General features: G+C 40.3%; 1 protein-coding gene across 1 annotated transcript in view; it reads right to left on the reverse strand.

Annotated features, from left to right (window-relative positions):
• Window positions 1–433: 433 nt before the first annotated feature.
• Window positions 434–19,297, reverse strand: part of LOC131694220 (mitochondrial enolase superfamily member 1-like) — a 36,083-nt gene continuing 17,219 nt past the window's right edge. The window contains exons 5-9 of the mRNA XM_058982735.1: window positions 1,816–1,966; window positions 1,593–1,750; window positions 1,395–1,537; window positions 1,179–1,342; window positions 434–1,119 (exon numbers count right to left, since the gene is read on the reverse strand). Of these exons, the coding sequence (XP_058838718.1) occupies window positions 818–1,119; window positions 1,179–1,342; window positions 1,395–1,537; window positions 1,593–1,750; window positions 1,816–1,966 (918 nt within the window). The 3' untranslated portion in view covers window positions 434–817. The remainder of the gene's footprint in view (window positions 1,120–1,178; window positions 1,343–1,394; window positions 1,538–1,592; window positions 1,751–1,815; window positions 1,967–19,297) is intronic.

The raw sequence follows: 19,297 nt of genomic DNA on the forward strand, positions 1-19,297 counted from the left end.
CAATAGAGCCGCTGTAACTTCTGTCGTTTCTGATTTGTATGGGGGAAGGAAAGAAATGTCGGTCTTCTTGATATGTAGTCTTCGATATCTACCTATACAGTGCTCTACGTCCCGCAGAAAAATCAATATGATATGCGATATTTGTTATTGAATTTAATCATTTATTTCGTTAAAACGTTAAAAAAATTGATTTTTTTTAAACCGTTTTAAGATTACCCGCATAAATATATACCGTATACCAACCAATTTATAAAACGTTTAAAAACCATTTCTAACATGATAAATTTATAGGAGTAATGAACCTAAAAACGGGTAAAAAACTTTGACGTAATGGTGTAATTTCCAACTTTAAGATCGATTTTTAGCCCATTTTTGCACTCTAAGGCTTCGCTAAAAATAAGTAATAATATTACTTATTTTTAGCGAAGCCTTAGAGTGAAAAAATGGGAATTTGCAGATTTTATAGGTTTTCAAATGAAATTGCACGCAGTTTTGAAAAATCATGTTTTTAAATAAACGTGTTATAAGTTTTGAGAATTATTCGTGTTAGAATGTTAAAAATTTTCTAACAATTGCATGGAATTATGGATTTTGGAAAAAATAAGTGGTATTTCAACCAAAATTGAGAAAAAAAGGTTTTGTGATTTATAAATACGAATTTGAGTTAATTTGTATCAAAATCAAAAAATAAATAAAAGCAGTGATGAAATATGTTGCATATGATGGAATATGTCGCAATATGGTGAGTATCATATGCATAGTTTGGAAATGGTTCATAACGTTTCTGAAATGGTATATATTTATACGGGTTCCTATCTTAATAATCTTGCTTTTTGAATGTTCCATCAGCAAACATACGCTGCCATTCTGACCCATTCGGATACTCGAACATCACGATTGCTTCCTGTTTCAGTTCGGTTGAGTATCCTGACGAATTCGGAGCTTCATAACATGCGGCCGCATTGATCAATGCGGGATTGACAAACTGTTCGTGCTGTTGATCGACAAATTCGATCATTCTCTCGTCCATTGTGCACGAAACGGATGTATAGTCCCACATCTGCAAATGCTGAACCATTTCGCAAAGTCCAACACCTCCGGCATGGGGACATACTTTTACTGGAAGAAAATAGAGAGTTGTAGGGGCACGAATAAAACAGGAAAAGTAGCGAATTTACTGTTGAATTTTTTAGCCATTAAGTATACAGAAAGAATTTCGTTAACTCCGCCAATCCTTGCTGAGTCGATTTGACAAAATTGCAGAGCTTTTGCTTGCATAAATTGTTTGAATAAAACGCGATTGCAGCACATCTCTCCTGTGGCTACACCTATTTGATATTCCCTGAAAGAAAACTAAATTATACTAATAATTGAAATGGTGTGAATAACAAAACCTCAGAGCCTCGGAAATTTTCTTATGACCCAGAACGTCGTCGGGTGATGTCGGTTCTTCAACCCAGAGCAATTTGTAATCCTTTAAATGTTTCATCCACTCGATGGCTGTATTAACATCCCAGATTTGATTGGCGTCTACCATCTACCAGGAAACTCACTGAACGTTCTTGACAGTAAAAGATTCGAGAGCTACTCACCAATTTATTATTCCATCCAATTTCCTCTCTCACCAGCTTACATCTTTTGATATCATTATCCAAATTTTGGCCAACCTTTATTTTAAAAGCCGTAAATCCTGCCTCCAGATACTTGCGACAAAGGGTTTGAATCTGAACGTCGCTATATCCAAGCCAACCTGTGCAACGGACAAGGGTACAATATATTTGTATGACAGTGAAATTTCCAAAATATCAAACATACCAACTTGTGTTGTGTAAGCGGGATATCCCTTATGGATGATCTCATTGATTCTGGCTTGACGGTTTATTTTACTATCAGTCAAAATGCGGATTGCTTCTTCTGGCGTTATTGCATCGGTGATGTAGCGAAAGTCGATTGTGGATACAAGTTCCTAGTTTTGCCAAAAACATATTGTTGTTGATTATAAATGCTAATCAAAATGTAACTAGTACGATTACTTTGAGCCAGAGAAATATTGTCAAGTTAATCATTCGTTTCGTCGGGATTCTGCTTTATAAAGAAGGATTTGAATACAAGTGATGATGGTGATGATATGCCATGTTTAATGATATCATCTATGAACAAAATTAACAAGCCGTGCTAAGTGGAGGAATCAGTTGAAAATAGGCTGAAAGCGTAATTTCTGATCAGTTATTCAACAGGAGCTTTCGTCATCTCGTTATGAAACCTACAAGGTCTACCACAAACAATTAGTAGTAATAGACGGAAAAAGGCTGACGGTTATGGGAAAAGTAACGGTTAGAGTGAGTCTTGAAGGATTTCCGCGACAACTGGATTTGGTCATTCTGCGTTGTGAGGTTGATTTCATTTCGCTGATGGGACGCACTTGGTTGGATATTTTCCATGGAGACTGGAGATCAATATTCACTAAACCATCTTTAACTGCACAACGATACAATGCAGTAGAAAATGACGCTACAGTTGTTGATTTGAAAAGGAAGTTTCCTACCGTTTTTGACAAGGATTTTTTAAATCCAATAAATGATTTTACAAGAGATTTGGTTTGGAAACATATCATACCTATTTTCAAAAAAGCCTGTACTGCTCCTTTCCGTTTATCCACTTCCTTTGGCACAAGATCTATTTGCTGCACTTTCTGGTTCAAAAATTTTTTGAGTCGGCCGGCGCATATACGCAACTTCCTCTGCCTCAAAGATCCAGGAAAATTATGGTAATATTAATACATTTACTCGTATAACAGGTTGCCACAGGGAGCTTCGTCGAGCGCATCTATATTCCAAATGGTTATGGATACGACTTTACCGGGTTAGATGGAGTTTTTTGTTACCTGGATGACGATTTAATAGCATGAGATAATTATGAAGATTGTAAAATGAAACTTTATTTAGTCTTAGAGATTAGCTAAGGCTAATATAAAGGTTAATTTAAAGAAATGCATTTTTTGCGAACAGTTTGCAATATTTGGATCATATTTTGACAGACAAAGGTCTTATTCCTTACATAAATAATGTCGAAGCTATTCGGGAAGCGAAAGCTCATCGAAATGTTTCCGAACTTTAGGCTTTTTTTGGGTTTGGTTACTTTTTATTAATCCTGTTAAGACCGATGTCTTCCATTTAATTCCACTATAATAATAATAATGATGGTAAACTTTTTATTCTAAAGTTATTCCCAAACATAGCTCCCAGGCTACACACACTGTTTAATCTTTTGAAAAAGAACGTTCAACTAGTTTGGTTCTAGAATTGTGATAAAGTTTTTAATGACTAAACAATTTTTAGTAAAACCTAACGTTTTGGAATATTTTGACCCTGAGAAGTCCATTATTGTCCTCATTATTATTGCTCGTATGGAATTAAAGGTGCCATAGCTCACGAAGTGAACGGGGAAGAGAGACCTATAAGCTTCATATCTTTCTCATTGAACGACACGCAAAAGAAATTTACAATTTTACACTTGGAGGTTTTAGCAGTGGTTAGCACAGTAAAATTTCAGTACCTTTATGGCGAAGAATTTAAAATTTTTACCGATCATAAGCCTCTGATAGGTATTTTAGGGAAAGATGGAAGGAATTCAATAACAGCAACTCGTTTGCAGCGGTACATTCATGGGAAATGCTGATTTTTGCTCCCGATTCCCTTTAGCCCAACAAGTATCTATAGAGCTATCTTTTGATTACCTTAACAGCTCAAATTTTGGCTATGATTTTGCGAGAAGGTTGGCCAGATCGCATGGAAAAAATGTTTCAGAGATATCTACTCTTTGCATTAGGATCTGAAAGAAATCAACGGCTGTGTACTGTTTCAGGATAGGGTGATCATCCCTGATGCCATAAAAGAACAATTTTGAAACTATTGCACAAAAGCCACTCTGGCATCAACAAAATCAAACAGTTTGCAAGAAGGACTGTCTACTGGTAAGGTATGAATGGATACATCGAAAATTTCATAAAAGCATGTAGGATTTGTCAAGAAACAACGACCGAAAAACTCCACATTAACAGTGGACTCCAAACCAGGCCATTCTGTAGAGTTCACGCAGATTTCTTCTATTTAAAAAATGACGTTTCTGGTAATAATTGATAGTTTCACTAAATTGATTGAATTGGAGCACATGAGGAATGGTACTGATTACAGGAAAGTTATAATGGTGTTTCTAAGTGTATTTGCTAGATTTGGTTGACTGGATGTAACGGTAACCGATGGAGGCCCACCGTTCAATTCTGAGGTATTTGTAGTTTTTTGAAAAGCAAGGCACATGAAAAGTTCGCTTTATAACACGGAGAGCAACGGTACAGCGATTCCGAATCGAGGAATTTACTGGTCCGATGACGAATGTAAGCAGTTAATCGAGGAGAAGAATGCAGCATGGGCGAGGATGCTGCATCACGGAAGGAGACAGAATGTTGAGCGATACAAACAAGCACGGAACAGGCAAACCTCGGTCCTACGGAGAAAGAAGCGCCAACAGGAGGAACGAGATCGTGAAACAATGGAACAACTGTACAGCGTAAACGACACATGGAAGTTCTACGAGAAGCTGAACAGTTCGCACAAAGGCTACGTTCCGTTAGCCGATATGTGCAGCTACTTAGACGGCAACTTTCTTACGAACGAGTGTGAGGTGATTGAGAGGTCGAAGCAGTACTATGACGAGCACCTCAACGGTGAAGCAGCAGAGGACGAAGGCGGTGTGGCAACGGATCTTGGAGCACGCGCAGAAGACGATAGGCTGCCGGCCCCTAATCTCCAAGCAGTCAAGGAGGATATCGGTCGGCTGTAAAATAACAAAGCTGTCGGTGTAGATCACCTACCCAGCGAGTTATTAAAATACGGTGGTGAAACACTGGCTAGAACGCTGCACTGGGTAATCGCCAAAATTTGGAAGAAGAAGACTCTTCCGGAGGAGTGGATGCAGGGTGTCGTTTGCCCAATCTACAAAAAGGGTGACAAATTGGATTGCTGCAACTACCGCGCGATCACACTACTTAGCGCCGCCTACAAGGTCCTCACCCAAATTCTTTGCTGCCGATTGGGTTCCCGCGCCACCACGGACCAAATATTCGCGATTCGGCAGGTTCTGCAGAAGTGCCACAAATACAACGTGCTCACACATCATTTGTTTATCGATTTCAAATCGGCATATGGCACAATCGATCAAGATCAGCTATGGCAGATAATGCACGAGTGCGGTTTTTCGGATAAGCTAACACGATTAGTCAAAGCGACGATGGATCGGGTGATGTGCGTTGTTCGAGTTTCAGGGACACTCTCGAGTCCCTTTGAATCTCGAAGAGGGTTACGGCAAGGTGATGGTCTATCGTGCCTGCTGTTCAACGTTGCGTTAGGAGGTGTAATAAGAAGAGCCTATCCCCACTGTGGCACGATCTTCAGGAAATCCGTCCAGCTTCTTAGCCGACGACATTGACATAATGGCACGGAACTTTGATGTCGATGTCGGAAACGTACATCAGACTGAAGCCAGCAGGATTGGACGTGCCATCAACGTTGCGAAGACAAAATATATGAAAGGAACAGGTTCTAGAGACAACAATATGGACCTCCCACCCCGAGTTCAGATTGACGGTGACGAAATCGAGACGATCGACGGATTCGCGTATTTGGGTTCTCTGGTAACCGCCGACAATGATACCAGCAGAGAAATTCAGAGACGGATCTTGGCGGGAAATCGTGCCTACTTTGGACTCCGGAGGACGCTCCGGTCGAACAAAATTCGCTGCCGCACGAAGTTGATTATCTACAAGACGCTGATTAGACCGGTGGTCCTCCACGGCCACGAGACCTGGACTATGCTCGTGGAGGACCAATGCGCCCTTGGAGCTTTCTATGGTGGCGTGCAGATGGAAGACGGAACGTGGCGCAGGCGAATGAACCATGAGTTGTATCAGCTGCTGGAAGAACCATCCATCGCGCATACTGCAAAAATAGGACGTTTGCGGTGGGCTGGACACGTTGTAAGAATATCGGAAGACGACCCGGTGAGAATGGTTCTTGAAGGCGGCCCTACAGGAACAAGAAGAGGGGGCGCACAGCGAGTACGGTGGATCGCCCAGATAGATGACGGCCTGCGGACTCTTCGAAGACTGCGAGGCTGGTGACAAGCAACAATGGACCGAGCGGAGTGGAGATGGCTTCTGCATACAGCAAGAGACAACAAGGCTCTAGCATGAACAATGATGATGATGATGATGATGGTCCCACCTCATACCCCCACAAAGGTGTGAGCTGTACGATTTATCCAGAAGATAATTAATATTTTAACTCATGACAAGACCAGTTGACGAAAAAAAACGGACTGGTTCAATTTGCAGACATAGCCTTTCCTTCAAAAGAACGTAACCAGATATATTTCGAATATTCCATCAACAACCAGGGTCCATCAAGTAAATTTCCATTCTGGGAAGATACTTGATAGAATCGGGAATTGAACCCAATAGCTTCCATTTCTGATAATTCTCTGTAAGACTCCTCCCGCCTGACCAAGACATCGGTACTACCACCTGCTAAGGTGAGAAGTGACGAGCCTAGTGGCAGTGCAGAGTCTAGTCGAGTTATATCATCCACATCAGGCCTCTTTATTGAAAGTTGCGTACCACTAACCCAAGGCAATCCAGGTATATTCCTTTCCGGGAATACCCTGGATTGATCAGGAATTGAACCCGATATCTTGTTATATCAGAAGAGGTCACCAAGCCCCCCACTCAACGAACCAACTCCGTTATTGCCGCTATGGCAGCAATAACCGAGATTAACTCTATTGTCGAGCAAAGCCAGCAAAGCAACTCCATCATCAAATGAACACAGCAAAAGTCTAAAAGCTTCGATTCAACCCGATGAGCTCTTAGTACTGGTCACTATGTTCGATTTCAAGTTAGTCTCTATCTACTTATCGCGTGCGTGGCTCAGATTCTGTAGACATCTCATTATTTTTAAAAACTATAATAAACAATTAACAAAAATCCATCATCATCATAGCGAATATAATAACTTAGTGTGCCTAAATGCAAATAATAGAAGAGAAAAAAATACAATCTTCGTGGTATTACATAGTTATTCAAATAACTCCAAAATATAAAAATTCAAAAAATCTGTCTACAAAGTAGATTTTACGTGTGAAATACATAGTGTTTTGAATTCCGCTAATGTTGCCGCACGTTTAATATGTCTAGGTGTCGCCGACGCAAAATCACAAACAGCTGTTCGCAGCGAGCAGCGGCAGAATCAAAACAAACCACCGTAACATAGAACAGTTCGTTCTGACCTAAAGAGGCAGAAGGAAAATCGAATTACATTCAAGTGCGCCCAACGATGAGTCAATGCGCGCTCACGCAAGGGTCATATATGCTTCATCGGCATTTTCGGTGCCACTGCCGGTCACAGCGCATTCGAAGACGATAATTATATCGATATTTGACTTCGCGCGGTGGCTTGGATAATAAAACATTTGTGCAGAGTTGACAACAATATTCATTGTTAACATTCTGTACCAAAACAAATCTAAATAAAATCGATTCAAAAATCGATTATTTGTAAATAGCTAGCTTAGGAAAGTAGGTATATAAACCAAAAAATTGTATAATAAAATCAAGTTGAAATCGAGCAGTCGAAAGTACCACTTCACTCAGTCGAAAATCCTTTACTTCGTGTCCAGACCCTGGAGTTCTTCGTTGGTTTTCCACCTTGTTAAATCCAAAGTCAAATTACTTCCTTGTTTGTAACGCAAGCGGGGAAGCAAATTGTCTTACGACCAGAATTAGTATTGGTTTGTTACGCAGAACGATACTAACTGGACGAGGAATTCCCGGCTTATTAAGCTATAGCGTGTGGTATTTGTAACGCAGGTGCCACAAACTATACTTAGTCTAGAATTAGAAGTGGCTTGTACCGCAGGACGCTTCTAACTAGACCCAGCACCCCCTTCTGCGGCGAAAGATCGTTCGGCGGAACGATATATGGTGGCTCCAGAGAGGATTTATCCTCACAATTCTCGCCACAGAAGGCACGAAGTAAAGAAAAACTACTAAGTCCTACACTGACCAAGCTACGGTAGTGGAAAAAGGCATAAACATTAAAGCGAACACCTACAAACTGTGGTGGAAAAACGCTAGAAACACAGCGTGTCCGTAGCTTATAACGGACAGTAATACGCATTGCAATACGCGTCACTTACAAAATCGCTAATAAGGCGTATCCGCAGCCAATAGCGGATTCGGTGAAAACAAACAGTGCTTGAATAAGATATCACAATATATATCACACCGTGCGATATATCACTAGTGAACCTAAAACAAGCCGAAAGAGAAAGCGGATCTAAAGGATGGCATCTGGAGGATACGCGCACAACCCGAATGGGAATTGCCGCCTGTGCAAGGATAAGGACAGCGCGGACGAATGGATGGTCGAGTGCTCAAAGTGTTGGAACTGGTTCCACATGACCTGCACCAAACTTGAGAAAAGACCCTCCACTAAGGACCTCTGGCACTGCCCAAAGTGCAAAGAGGAAATAATGGAGCTCCAGCAACTAAGAAAGGAGCTGGAGGATCAAAAGAAGAAGACTACCAGGAGTGTGTCCAAGGAACGCGGACCAGCAGACACTGTAGAGCTGCTAAGACGCCAATTTGAGGCACAAATGGAAAGCCAAAAATTGCGTGATGAGGCATTTCAAAAAGCCATGATTGAGATGGCAACCAAAATGCACCAAGTAAAAATGGACCCCGAAGCGGGACAACAAATGGCTCCGACAATCAAATTGCCGGATGAAATTACAAACTTACTGAGGAGGCAAACAGCAACACCCCTCCCAGTTTTCAACGGAAATTACAAGGATTGGCCAAATTTCAAACGGCTTTACGAACAAAGCAAACGAGAAGGTCAATTCAGCGATACCGACAACATAAACAGACTTATGGCAAGTCTAGGCAAGGCAGCAAAGGTACACGTAAGTGCCTTGCTGATGGATCCAGGAAACGAGAAACATGTAGTAGAAACTCTGGATAGTATTTACGGACAACCGTTGGCTATATACAACGAACTATGGAAGGATTTGGCAAAGTTACGGAACCCACGCATGGAATACCCTCAAAGCATGGTGGACTTCGTAGTGACTCTCGGAAATTTGGTGTCCAACATGTCCATGATACAGTGTGAGGATTATTTAACTAATCCGTTGCAGATGGCTGAACTTGTTTGCCGCTTACCACTGAACTTAAGAGAACAATGGGCGGACAAGGAAGCAGAAGCAATGATTCCGCAAGAAGGACGACCACGGCAAAAACTCACACTAAAGGAATTACACGAGTTTTTGAAACCGCAACAGCAAAGAGCAACACTTCTTATTGCACAAAAGGTGTGTCAATCTGAGAAGGAAAACCCGAAAAATGAGCGCCAATCAAGAGTCAATATGCACGCTGAAACAACATCCAGATCCCAAGCCAAATGTTCCTGTTGTAGTCAACAACACTGGATAGTAGCATGCCCGGTCTTTAAAAAGATGAGTGTGGAAAAAAGACGAGAACTGGCACTAGAGAAACGCATGTGCTTTAACTGTTTACGCCAAGGACACTCCTTTAGAAACTGTCAAATGAGGCCAAACTGCAGAACAGAAGGATGTACAGCATATCATCACACATTTCTTCACGTCAGACCAAAAACAAATGATGAAAAACGAGCCTCCCAAAAGGAGGAAACAAAACAAAAAATCAAGGAACCTTCAGGACAATCAAAAGACAACAAGAAGAACCAAGATAAGAAGGAAGTGAAAGAAACAGATGCGCAAGCTCCAACATCGTCCACCTCGAAGGAACAAGAAGATGTGCGCACTAACATACACGCTACCAAAAGAAATAAGGTCTACTACCAAATACTGCCGGTTACACTTTATGCGCAAGGAAGACAATTAGAAACCTTCGCATTTTTGGATCACGGCTCATCGAACAGTCTAATCCTCGACGACTTGGCCAAAGATTTAGGTTTGCAAGGGCCAGTATCACCATTATGCATAAAATGGACAAATGACTCCGTACACGAAGATAACGAAAGCCAAAGCGTATGTTTCAAAATATCAGGCGACAACAAAATTCGATACCAAATGGAAAGTGTACGTACAGTAAAAAAATTATCCTTGCCACGACAGACACTTGACTACAAGGATCTTCATGAAAACTACAACCATCTTAAAAACCTTCCTATTCAAGGATACGAGAATGCTGAGCCGACATTACTTATTGGACTTGATCATCCCCGACTATTAACAGCAACAAAACAGAGAGCAAGCAAAGTCGGTCCAGTTGCCGCTAAAACACCAATAGGATGGGTCATTTACGGAAGGACCAACTCCCGACATCAAGGAGAAATATATTCCTGTGTAGTAGAGGAGCAAGACTCACTACGAGAAGAAATGAGGAAATACTTCTCAACGGAAGAGTTTGGCGTTAAGGTTAGCACCACTAACCAACAGAGCGAGGAGGATAGACGAGCTGAAAAATTGATAAAAGAAACAATGAAGTATGACGGGAGTCAATACGAAATTGGCCTTTTATGGAAACAAGCCAGGCCCATAATGCCAAAATCAGAAAGCTTCAAGGGAGCATTAAAGAGGTTAGAATACACTGAAACTAAGATGAGGAAAAACCCTGAGTTTGCCCAATGGTACACGGACAAAATTAAGGAATACGTTGAAAAGGGATACGCACGAAAATTAACAGCAAACGAGATAACACTAACAACCGATAAAACATACTATTTGCCTCATTTCGCTGTCGTAAATCCTAATAAAACACCTTTAAAACCGCGACTTGTATTTGACGCAGCTGCCAAGGTACAAGGATTATCGCTCAACACTGAATTACTCTCTGGTCCCGATAACTTGACATCGCTCTTTGGAATTTTACTGAGATTCCGAGAAGGAAAGTACGCAGTAGCAGGAGACATCCAAGAGATGTTCTCACAAATTAAAATACGCAAAGAGGACCAGGAGGCTCAACGATTCTTATGGAGGGACGGTAAGGCTTCAAATACCATGGGACACTACGTAATGCAGGTAATGACGTTTGGAGCAACCTGCTCACCTGCATGTGCCCAAGCAGTAAAGAATGCAAACGCAGAGAACTACCGAGATTGCGATCCGGTGGCAGCCAACGCCATTATAAAACAACACTATGTTGACGATTATCTGGACAGTTTCTCGACAGCGGAGGAAGCCAGTGCAGTCACTTTCGGAGTTATAAAAATTCATGAAGCTGCACACTTCACACTAAGAAACATCATTTCAAACGATGCCGAAATGCTAGACGTTCTACCTGAACGCAACGTCGCGAGACAATCCACCCAAAAGGAATTTATTGAAAAAACTGCAACATCAGAGAAAGTCCTCGGAGTATACTGGGACACGACCCAAGACACAATTGGGTATAGAATAGCAGACTTCAAGTCCAACGCCATACCGACCAAAAGAGAGGTCCTCTCAACAATTGCCAGAATCTTCGACCCTCTTGGATTAATAGCGCATATTACGATTGGAGGTAAATTACTAATGCAACAAGCCTGGAAAGAAGGTATAGACTGGGATGAGAAAATATCTACGAAATTAATGGAAGATTGGACGATTTGGACAAATAGACTATCCACAATATCATATCTGAGAATTTCTAGGTGTTTCTCTCCCAACATACCGGACGCAAAATCATTGGAATTGCATATCTTTGTTGATGCATCAGAATCAGCGTTCGCCGCGGCAGCATATATACGAGCAGAAACCTTACATGGATACGACGTAAGCCTAATAGCAGCAAAAACAAGAGTTGCACCAAATAAAGCCATGTCAATTCCAAGGCTAGAACTTCAAGCCGCGGTGTTAGGCACACGATTGAAAACAACCGTTTTAAAGGAACTTCGATTGAATATTACAAACGTAACCATGTGGACAGATAGCACCACTGTACTCTCCTGGATACGAAGTGACCATCGCAGGTATAAAACATTTGTAGCCAACCGAGTAAGCGAAATACTCGACGACACAACGATCTCCCAATGGAGGTGGGTACCATCAGGAATGAATCCGGCAGACGAAGCAACACGGAACATCCAACCTACGGAATCTATATGGTATACAGGAGCGACGTACCTAAATACAAAAGTGGAATCATGGCCAAAGGAGAAAGGTGCAGTCATTGAAACTTCAGAAGAAAAAAGGGTTTGCAGCGTTCAAGAAATACAACCTGCGAACATTATTATGCACACAACTTGGTGCTCGGATTGGGGACGACTAAAGAAGGCAGTTTGTTACTGGCTCAAATACATGGAAAAATTGAGGACGAAAGTATCAAACTCCAGATATGATGAGACAATTACTTCTGATCATTATAAGCGAGCAGAAATCCTATTGTTACAACAAGCACAGCAAGAAGCTTTTCCATCCGAGCTAGTGGCTCTGATCAACGGCGAAGGTATTTACCAGAACAGCTCTGTAGCAGATCACGAGCTTGCATTAGATGAAAACCGTCTCATCCGAATCAGCGGACGAATACAAAACATGACTCCAGTACTATTACCAAACAAGGGACATATAACGAATTTGATCATAAAACAATACCACGAGAAATTTCTACACCGTGAAACAGAAGCAGTTATAGCTCAAATACGACAGCATTTCTGGATAATCAAGATTAGGGCGGCAGTAAAAAGAGTGAATGCAAGATGTCAACTCTGCAGAAACAAGAAGGCAAGCCCTCACCCTCCAAAAATGGGCACATTGCCAAGCTGCCGCACCACTCCAAATTTAAAACCATTTACACACACCGGTATAGACTTCTTTGGACCAATGGAAGTTACTGTAGGAAGAAGATGTGAAAAACGCTGGGGTGCACTCTTCACCTGTATGGCTACTCGAGCTATACACCTGGAACTAGCAGACGACTTAAGTACAGACGCGCTTCTCATCTGCATAAAAAACTTACAAAACAGGCGCGGCAAGGTCTGTGAAATGTACAACGATAACGGCACCAATATGGTTGGCGCAAGTAATCAGATGAAGGAATTAGAAATCAGAACAGCGATCGAAGGAATAAAATGGAATTTTATTCCACCATCAGCTCCACACTTTGGAGGAGCATGGGAACGTATGATACAAGAGGTTAAAAAATTACTAAATGAAAAGTTATGGCCAGTATCAAAACCCAAGGAGAGCGTACTTAGGAATGCTCTAATCGAGATAGAGCATCTCCTGAACAGTCGCCCGTTAACACATATACCATTAAGCTCCAACGATGATGAACCCCTGACACCAAATCATTTTTTGATTGGATGCGCAGGAGGAACGTATCCTTCACTCGACGACACGTCGCGAGCCGAGGCAACAAGAGAACACTGGAAAAAGGCTCAAATGGCAACTACTAAATTTTGGGATCGGTGGAGTACAGAATACCTTCCTAAACTGAACAAACGAGAAAAATGGAAACAGAACACAGAACCACTCCAGCCTGATGATGTCGTTGTTTTTCCAGACGAACAACGGAAAGGGAAGTTTCATAAAGGAATTATAACCGAAGTAAGGAAGGCGCAGGATGGCCAAACAAGGTCTGCGGTCGTTCGCACTGAAAACTCTAAATTAGTTAGGCCAACTGTAAAATTGGCCAAATTAGACGTAAAGGCAGATACGGTATTCACCGGTCACATACAGGAAATATCACCAAAACGAAAAGACGTCTTCCCGCAAAATAGTAGCTCAAATGCAAAGGCAAATATGACAGATTGGGGTAAGCGACAAAAAATCGACATAGAGCTAGTAAAACAACTAGCAGAAAAGCACAAAGCCGCTCATCCAACCAAACCGAAAAAGAAAACTATTCGAGCTAGGCCAAACATGTGGGCAAAAATGCTCGTCACTACAGCAGCAGTACTATCTTTAAATACAACGTCTAGTATGACCATCAAACCCGTACCAAATGCGGGACTTTTATTCGATCACGAAGCTACCTATTTAATACAAACCGGAATTTGGGACACACAAATTACTACAAACATATCTCCCACCGGCGATGTAAAACTCATTGACACGATACACAGAAACATCGAAGACGCTATAAATGGACTAAAGCAGAAAATAAAAAATCCAACACTCATCGACTTGGCTACCTCGATTGAACAACAGTGTTACGCCGCGAAGCAGGAAATTTTGGAACCAGCTCGAGTAAAAAGAGGAAAGGGAATTTTTGGATTCCTTAAAGACATACTATTCGGAGGCGATGACCTGACAGAGCAAATCGAGGCTATCCGAATGAACGAAGAACAAAAAATTCATGACGTCACACATAGCATGAATCAGCTAAGGGAAAGAACCCTGCAACAAAACAATCAATTTGAACAACGGATTCACCACGCATTAGATGGAATCAAACTTTTGAACAAACAGTTCGCGATGAACTATGCAGAAACTCTAGCCAACCATCTGATGGACACAATAATGGTGGCTAAACAACTGATCGAGAGTATTCTCACACGTCACAGAAAATTGAAACGTATACCCGTCACCATAGAAGAAAGAAACGAATTCATCCAACAAGCGAACCTGCGACTTCCGGCAAATCACTACATACCCGAGGATGAGTTTGCAACCCATTATAAACTCAAAATAAAGAATGATTCGTATCAAATCACGATGAGATCTATTGTGATACTAAGAGAATCATTCGAAAATTTCAAGGTTATAGCTATACCAGACTTTGAAAACAGAACAAAAATTCATGTTGATCAACCAAGAATCGCCATCAATCAGCACAACCAGTATTTCTATCCCTCTAATGAGGCAAGGAAACTAAACGAAACACACTTCCTCTGCTTCAAGCCAACAATACAGATGGAAATGTCATGCGTGCCAGCAGCAATATTTCACAAGCGTCCCGTAAGAAACTGCAATATTACAACTTTCGATAACCTGCCCACCGATTACGCGGAAGTAATCATATTATCACAACCAAACACACTACTATACTACGCAAAAGATTCAAATACAATCACGATACTCTGCAATAAGGAATTGAATTTCACCTCATACAACATAGCGGTTGTAAAATTAGATCCTGGTTGTGAAATACGAACCAAGCACAGCGTAACGTACGCTAGCATCGGCGGAACTTCAAAGCAACAAAAAATATACTTCAAACGCCACGATCAAATACCTCAATGGAAAAACGACAATTTCAATGCGTCAGAAGACGCTTGGGAAACAACAGAACTTGATCCGATAGCTACAACCCATTCATCCTATCACAACGATCCTGAAACAAAGGCGATAAATCATCATGTTCCGGTCATAGTAGCAGCGGTATCATCAGTACTTATTGTGGCCACGATAATCAGCGCCCTTTACTATAAGAAAGGCAGTCGACGTTACACCATTAGAACATCGAGCAGACCAACTCCACTTCCAAGACGACCACCGAGAATAATTCCACGAACAACAGCTGCAAATAGTGTGACACAAATTTAAAGCAAGTGCATTAATAACTTAAACAAATATTAAAAATAACTTAAAAGATAGGAACGTTATCATTTATCAAATATTAAACTAGGCTCCAAAAACATAAATCATTAGTAGGTAACAAAAGTAAATATTATATGAACCTTTATAATCAGATAGGCATCGAAAATCTCGACAAGCAAGATGACCATCGGCGCGTCGGCTAGTTTTTCGTAAGGTCTATGGGATAGACTTACGGGGGGCAATATGTCGCCGACGCAAAATCACAAACAGCTGTTCGCAGCGAGCAGCGGCAGAATCAAAACAAACCACCGTAACATAGAACAGTTCGTTCTGACCTAAAGAGGCAGAAGGAAAATCGAATTACATTCAAGTGCGCCCAACGATGAGTCAATGCGCGCTCACGCAAGGGTCATATATGCTTCATCGGCATTTTCGGTGCCACTGCCGGTCACAGCGCATTCGAAGACGATAATTATATCGATATTTGACTTCGCGCGGTGGCTTGGATAATAAAACATTTGTGCAGAGTTGACAACAATATTCATTGTTAACATTCTGTACCAAAACAAATCTAAATAAAATCGATTCAAAAATCGATTATTTGTAAATAGCTAGCTTAGGAAAGTAGGTATATAAACCAAAAAATTGTATAATAAAATCAAGTTGAAATCGAGCAGTCGAAAGTACCACTTCACTCAGTCGAAAATCCTTTACTTCGTGTCCAGACCCTGGAGTTCTTCGTTGGTTTTCCACCTTGTTAAATCCAAAGTCAAATTACTTCCTTGTTTGTAACGCAAGCGGGGAAGCAAATTGTCTTACGACCAGAATTAGTATTGGTTTGTTACGCAGAACGATACTAACTGGACGAGGAATTCCCGGCTTATTAAGCTATAGCGTGTGGTATTTGTAACGCAGGTGCCACAAACTATACTTAGTCTAGAATTAGAAGTGGCTTGTACCGCAGGACGCTTCTAACTAGACCCAGCACCCCCTTCTGCGGCGAAAGATCGTTCGGCGGAACGATACTAGGCATCGAATTGAAAAAACTTATTCCTTTGTACAACAAGGAGTTCTGTGATCTACTAAATAACAAGTTAAGTGTTCTTGCATCAGACGCGTTTCTAGTGTTGTACCTATGCACATCACTTCCTCTTTCAATTCGATCACACAAATATCGAGACAACATTCCATTAATAATTTTAAAAATGAACACCATAGTCAAGTAATAAATTCTTTGCTTCACAGAGAGCCATTGTAATGCATCTAACATGAAACTAGACGAAGTGTATCTGGTACATTTTAAAATTAATCGCATGATTCCATTTTGCAATCGCTGTAACCTCAATATTTGTGTTTGATTGGCAAGAAACAAAATAGACGGGCAGAAGTCAATATGTGGTGAAATAATAGATTTATATAATAAAATTTTACTACTAATTATTAAATCATTTTTCAGATGACACAATATATCATACTTTTTAGTAATCTTTTTGATGACATTGTCGATGTGAGACTTAAAGGTTAACTTTTCATCAATGATTATTCCAAGATATTTAATTTCACTAACGCGATCTATAGTCTCACCGTTTATTTCAACGTTAACGTCAGACCTAGTATTAGCCGAAGAGATAATCATGTATTTAGTTTTAGCAACATTTAACTTTAATTGTTTAAATTTTAACCAACGAGCAAATCTTCGTTCAAATGCGCCACGGCTTCATCTACATCCTTAGCTGCAATGAATAGAACAGTGTCGTCAGCAAACAAATTTAAGTCACAAAATCGTAAAACTCGCCTAATGTCATTTATATACATAATAAATAAAATAGGACCTAAGACACCACCTTGCGGCACTCCAAGAGGATTGTCGAGAGCGTGAATTTTACGATTCAGACTCGGAGTCTGATTTGCACGGATTCGCTTCAGAATCCTCGATATTTGAATAGCCATCACCATCGATCCCGGAACCATTACAGCAAGAAGCTGAGATAGAAGTACGACCACCGGTTCGAAGATCGACGAGACAAGTTAAGAAGAAAACAAAAGAGAATTTTGATTATTATTAGGACAAAAAATTATTATTAGTACAAAAAATGATGAAATTTCATGGAAGTATGTTTCCTATCGAATATATAAAAAGTATATGTATCAAACATATTGATAAATTAGAATCGAGCAGTTGATCATATGTATTAGATTGTGTACAATCTTCGAATGGTGAAAAGAGTTGTAGTGGCCTAGGCCTTTTCAAATAGTTAAGATAATTGTATATATAGTACCGCACACCACTGCGACAATATAGTTTTGGCTCTCAGAGAGCACTCTAATGTAAAGGTTGTATACGTTGACATAGAGAATACACTTTCATTCGTTTAGGGACTACGGACGAGACAGGTTCATTTTATACTCTATCACAATCCCTGGTATCTTGATCTTATTAAATATCTTCGGTGTATCATATTTTGAAGAATTGTATACCACAATGCACTTTTGTGCAAGAGGACTCTGTGGCCTCTGTGATTTGTATATCTGTTTACCCTGCTTCAACAACCTGTAGAATAATATCAACGCTTTTTCTTGAAAAGGGCGATACTAGCAGGACACCATTAAAAGAAAATCAACAGTGAATATTTCCAGACTTGGTTTTATTTCCTATTTAAGAACTATTGTGTTTTTTACATCCTAGATTGCATGATTCAGTGATCGAAACCCAAAACTTCATAAAGTATTTGAAATTATTAAATTAAAATTTGTTTTTGCTATTGAAATTGACAAAATGATAGTATCGCCCCTTTGGCGCTTGTTTACTTTTTCGGTTCCACTTATCAGCATTCAAGTATCGCCCTTACGTTTTTTTTTACAACAACTACCGTTTTACACCACCGATTTCGTCCGGATTTTTTCAATAGCGATCATTGTTACTATTTACAGCTGATATCAGCTTGATAATCCTAAAAAAAATACGAAAAAACAGTTTCGCCTCTAAACTGCTAGCAAAAAAAGTATCGCCCTGTTTGTTTGCATGGAGCGTGGAGGGCGAAACATTAAATAAACAAACAAAAATACGGTTTCGCCCGTTGTATTTTTTTTCTGTAGTTTAAGAAAGCAATGTCGTAGAATCCAGATTTTTAGGTTAATTTGTTGCGTTTCAAAGCCCTCATTCGCATGTATGAAAAAAGCCTTATGTTTACATTTGTAAGTATCGCCCTTTTCACAAAAAAGCGTTGATATGATCACAAAATCTCGTCTTACAATATTACGGCATTTATTTCAACGCTTTTTTGTGAAAAGGGCGATACTTACAAATGTAAACATATGGCTTTTTTCATACATGCGAATGAGCGCTTTGAAACGCACCAAATTAACCAAAAATTTTGATTCTACGATATTGCTTTCTTAAACTAAAGAAAAAATATAACGGGCGAAACTGTATTTTTGTTCGTTTATTTAAAGTTTCACCCCCACGCTCCATGCAAATAAACAGGGCGATACTTTTTTTGCTAGCAGTTTAGAGGCGAAACTGTTATTTTCGTATTTTTTAGGATTATCAAGCTGATACCAGCTGTAAATAGTAACAATGATCGCTATTGAAAAAATACGGACGAAATCGGTGGTGTAGAACGGTAGTTATTGTAAAAAACCGTAAGGGCGATACTTCAATGCTGATAGGTGGGACCGAAAAAGTAAATAATCGCCAAAGGGGCGATACTATCATTTTGTCAATTTCAATAGCAAAAACAAA

Source organism: Topomyia yanbarensis, chromosome 3, assembly GCF_030247195.1.
Source record: "Topomyia yanbarensis strain Yona2022 chromosome 3, ASM3024719v1, whole genome shotgun sequence".
Lineage (NCBI taxonomy): Eukaryota > Metazoa > Arthropoda > Insecta > Diptera > Culicidae > Topomyia > Topomyia yanbarensis.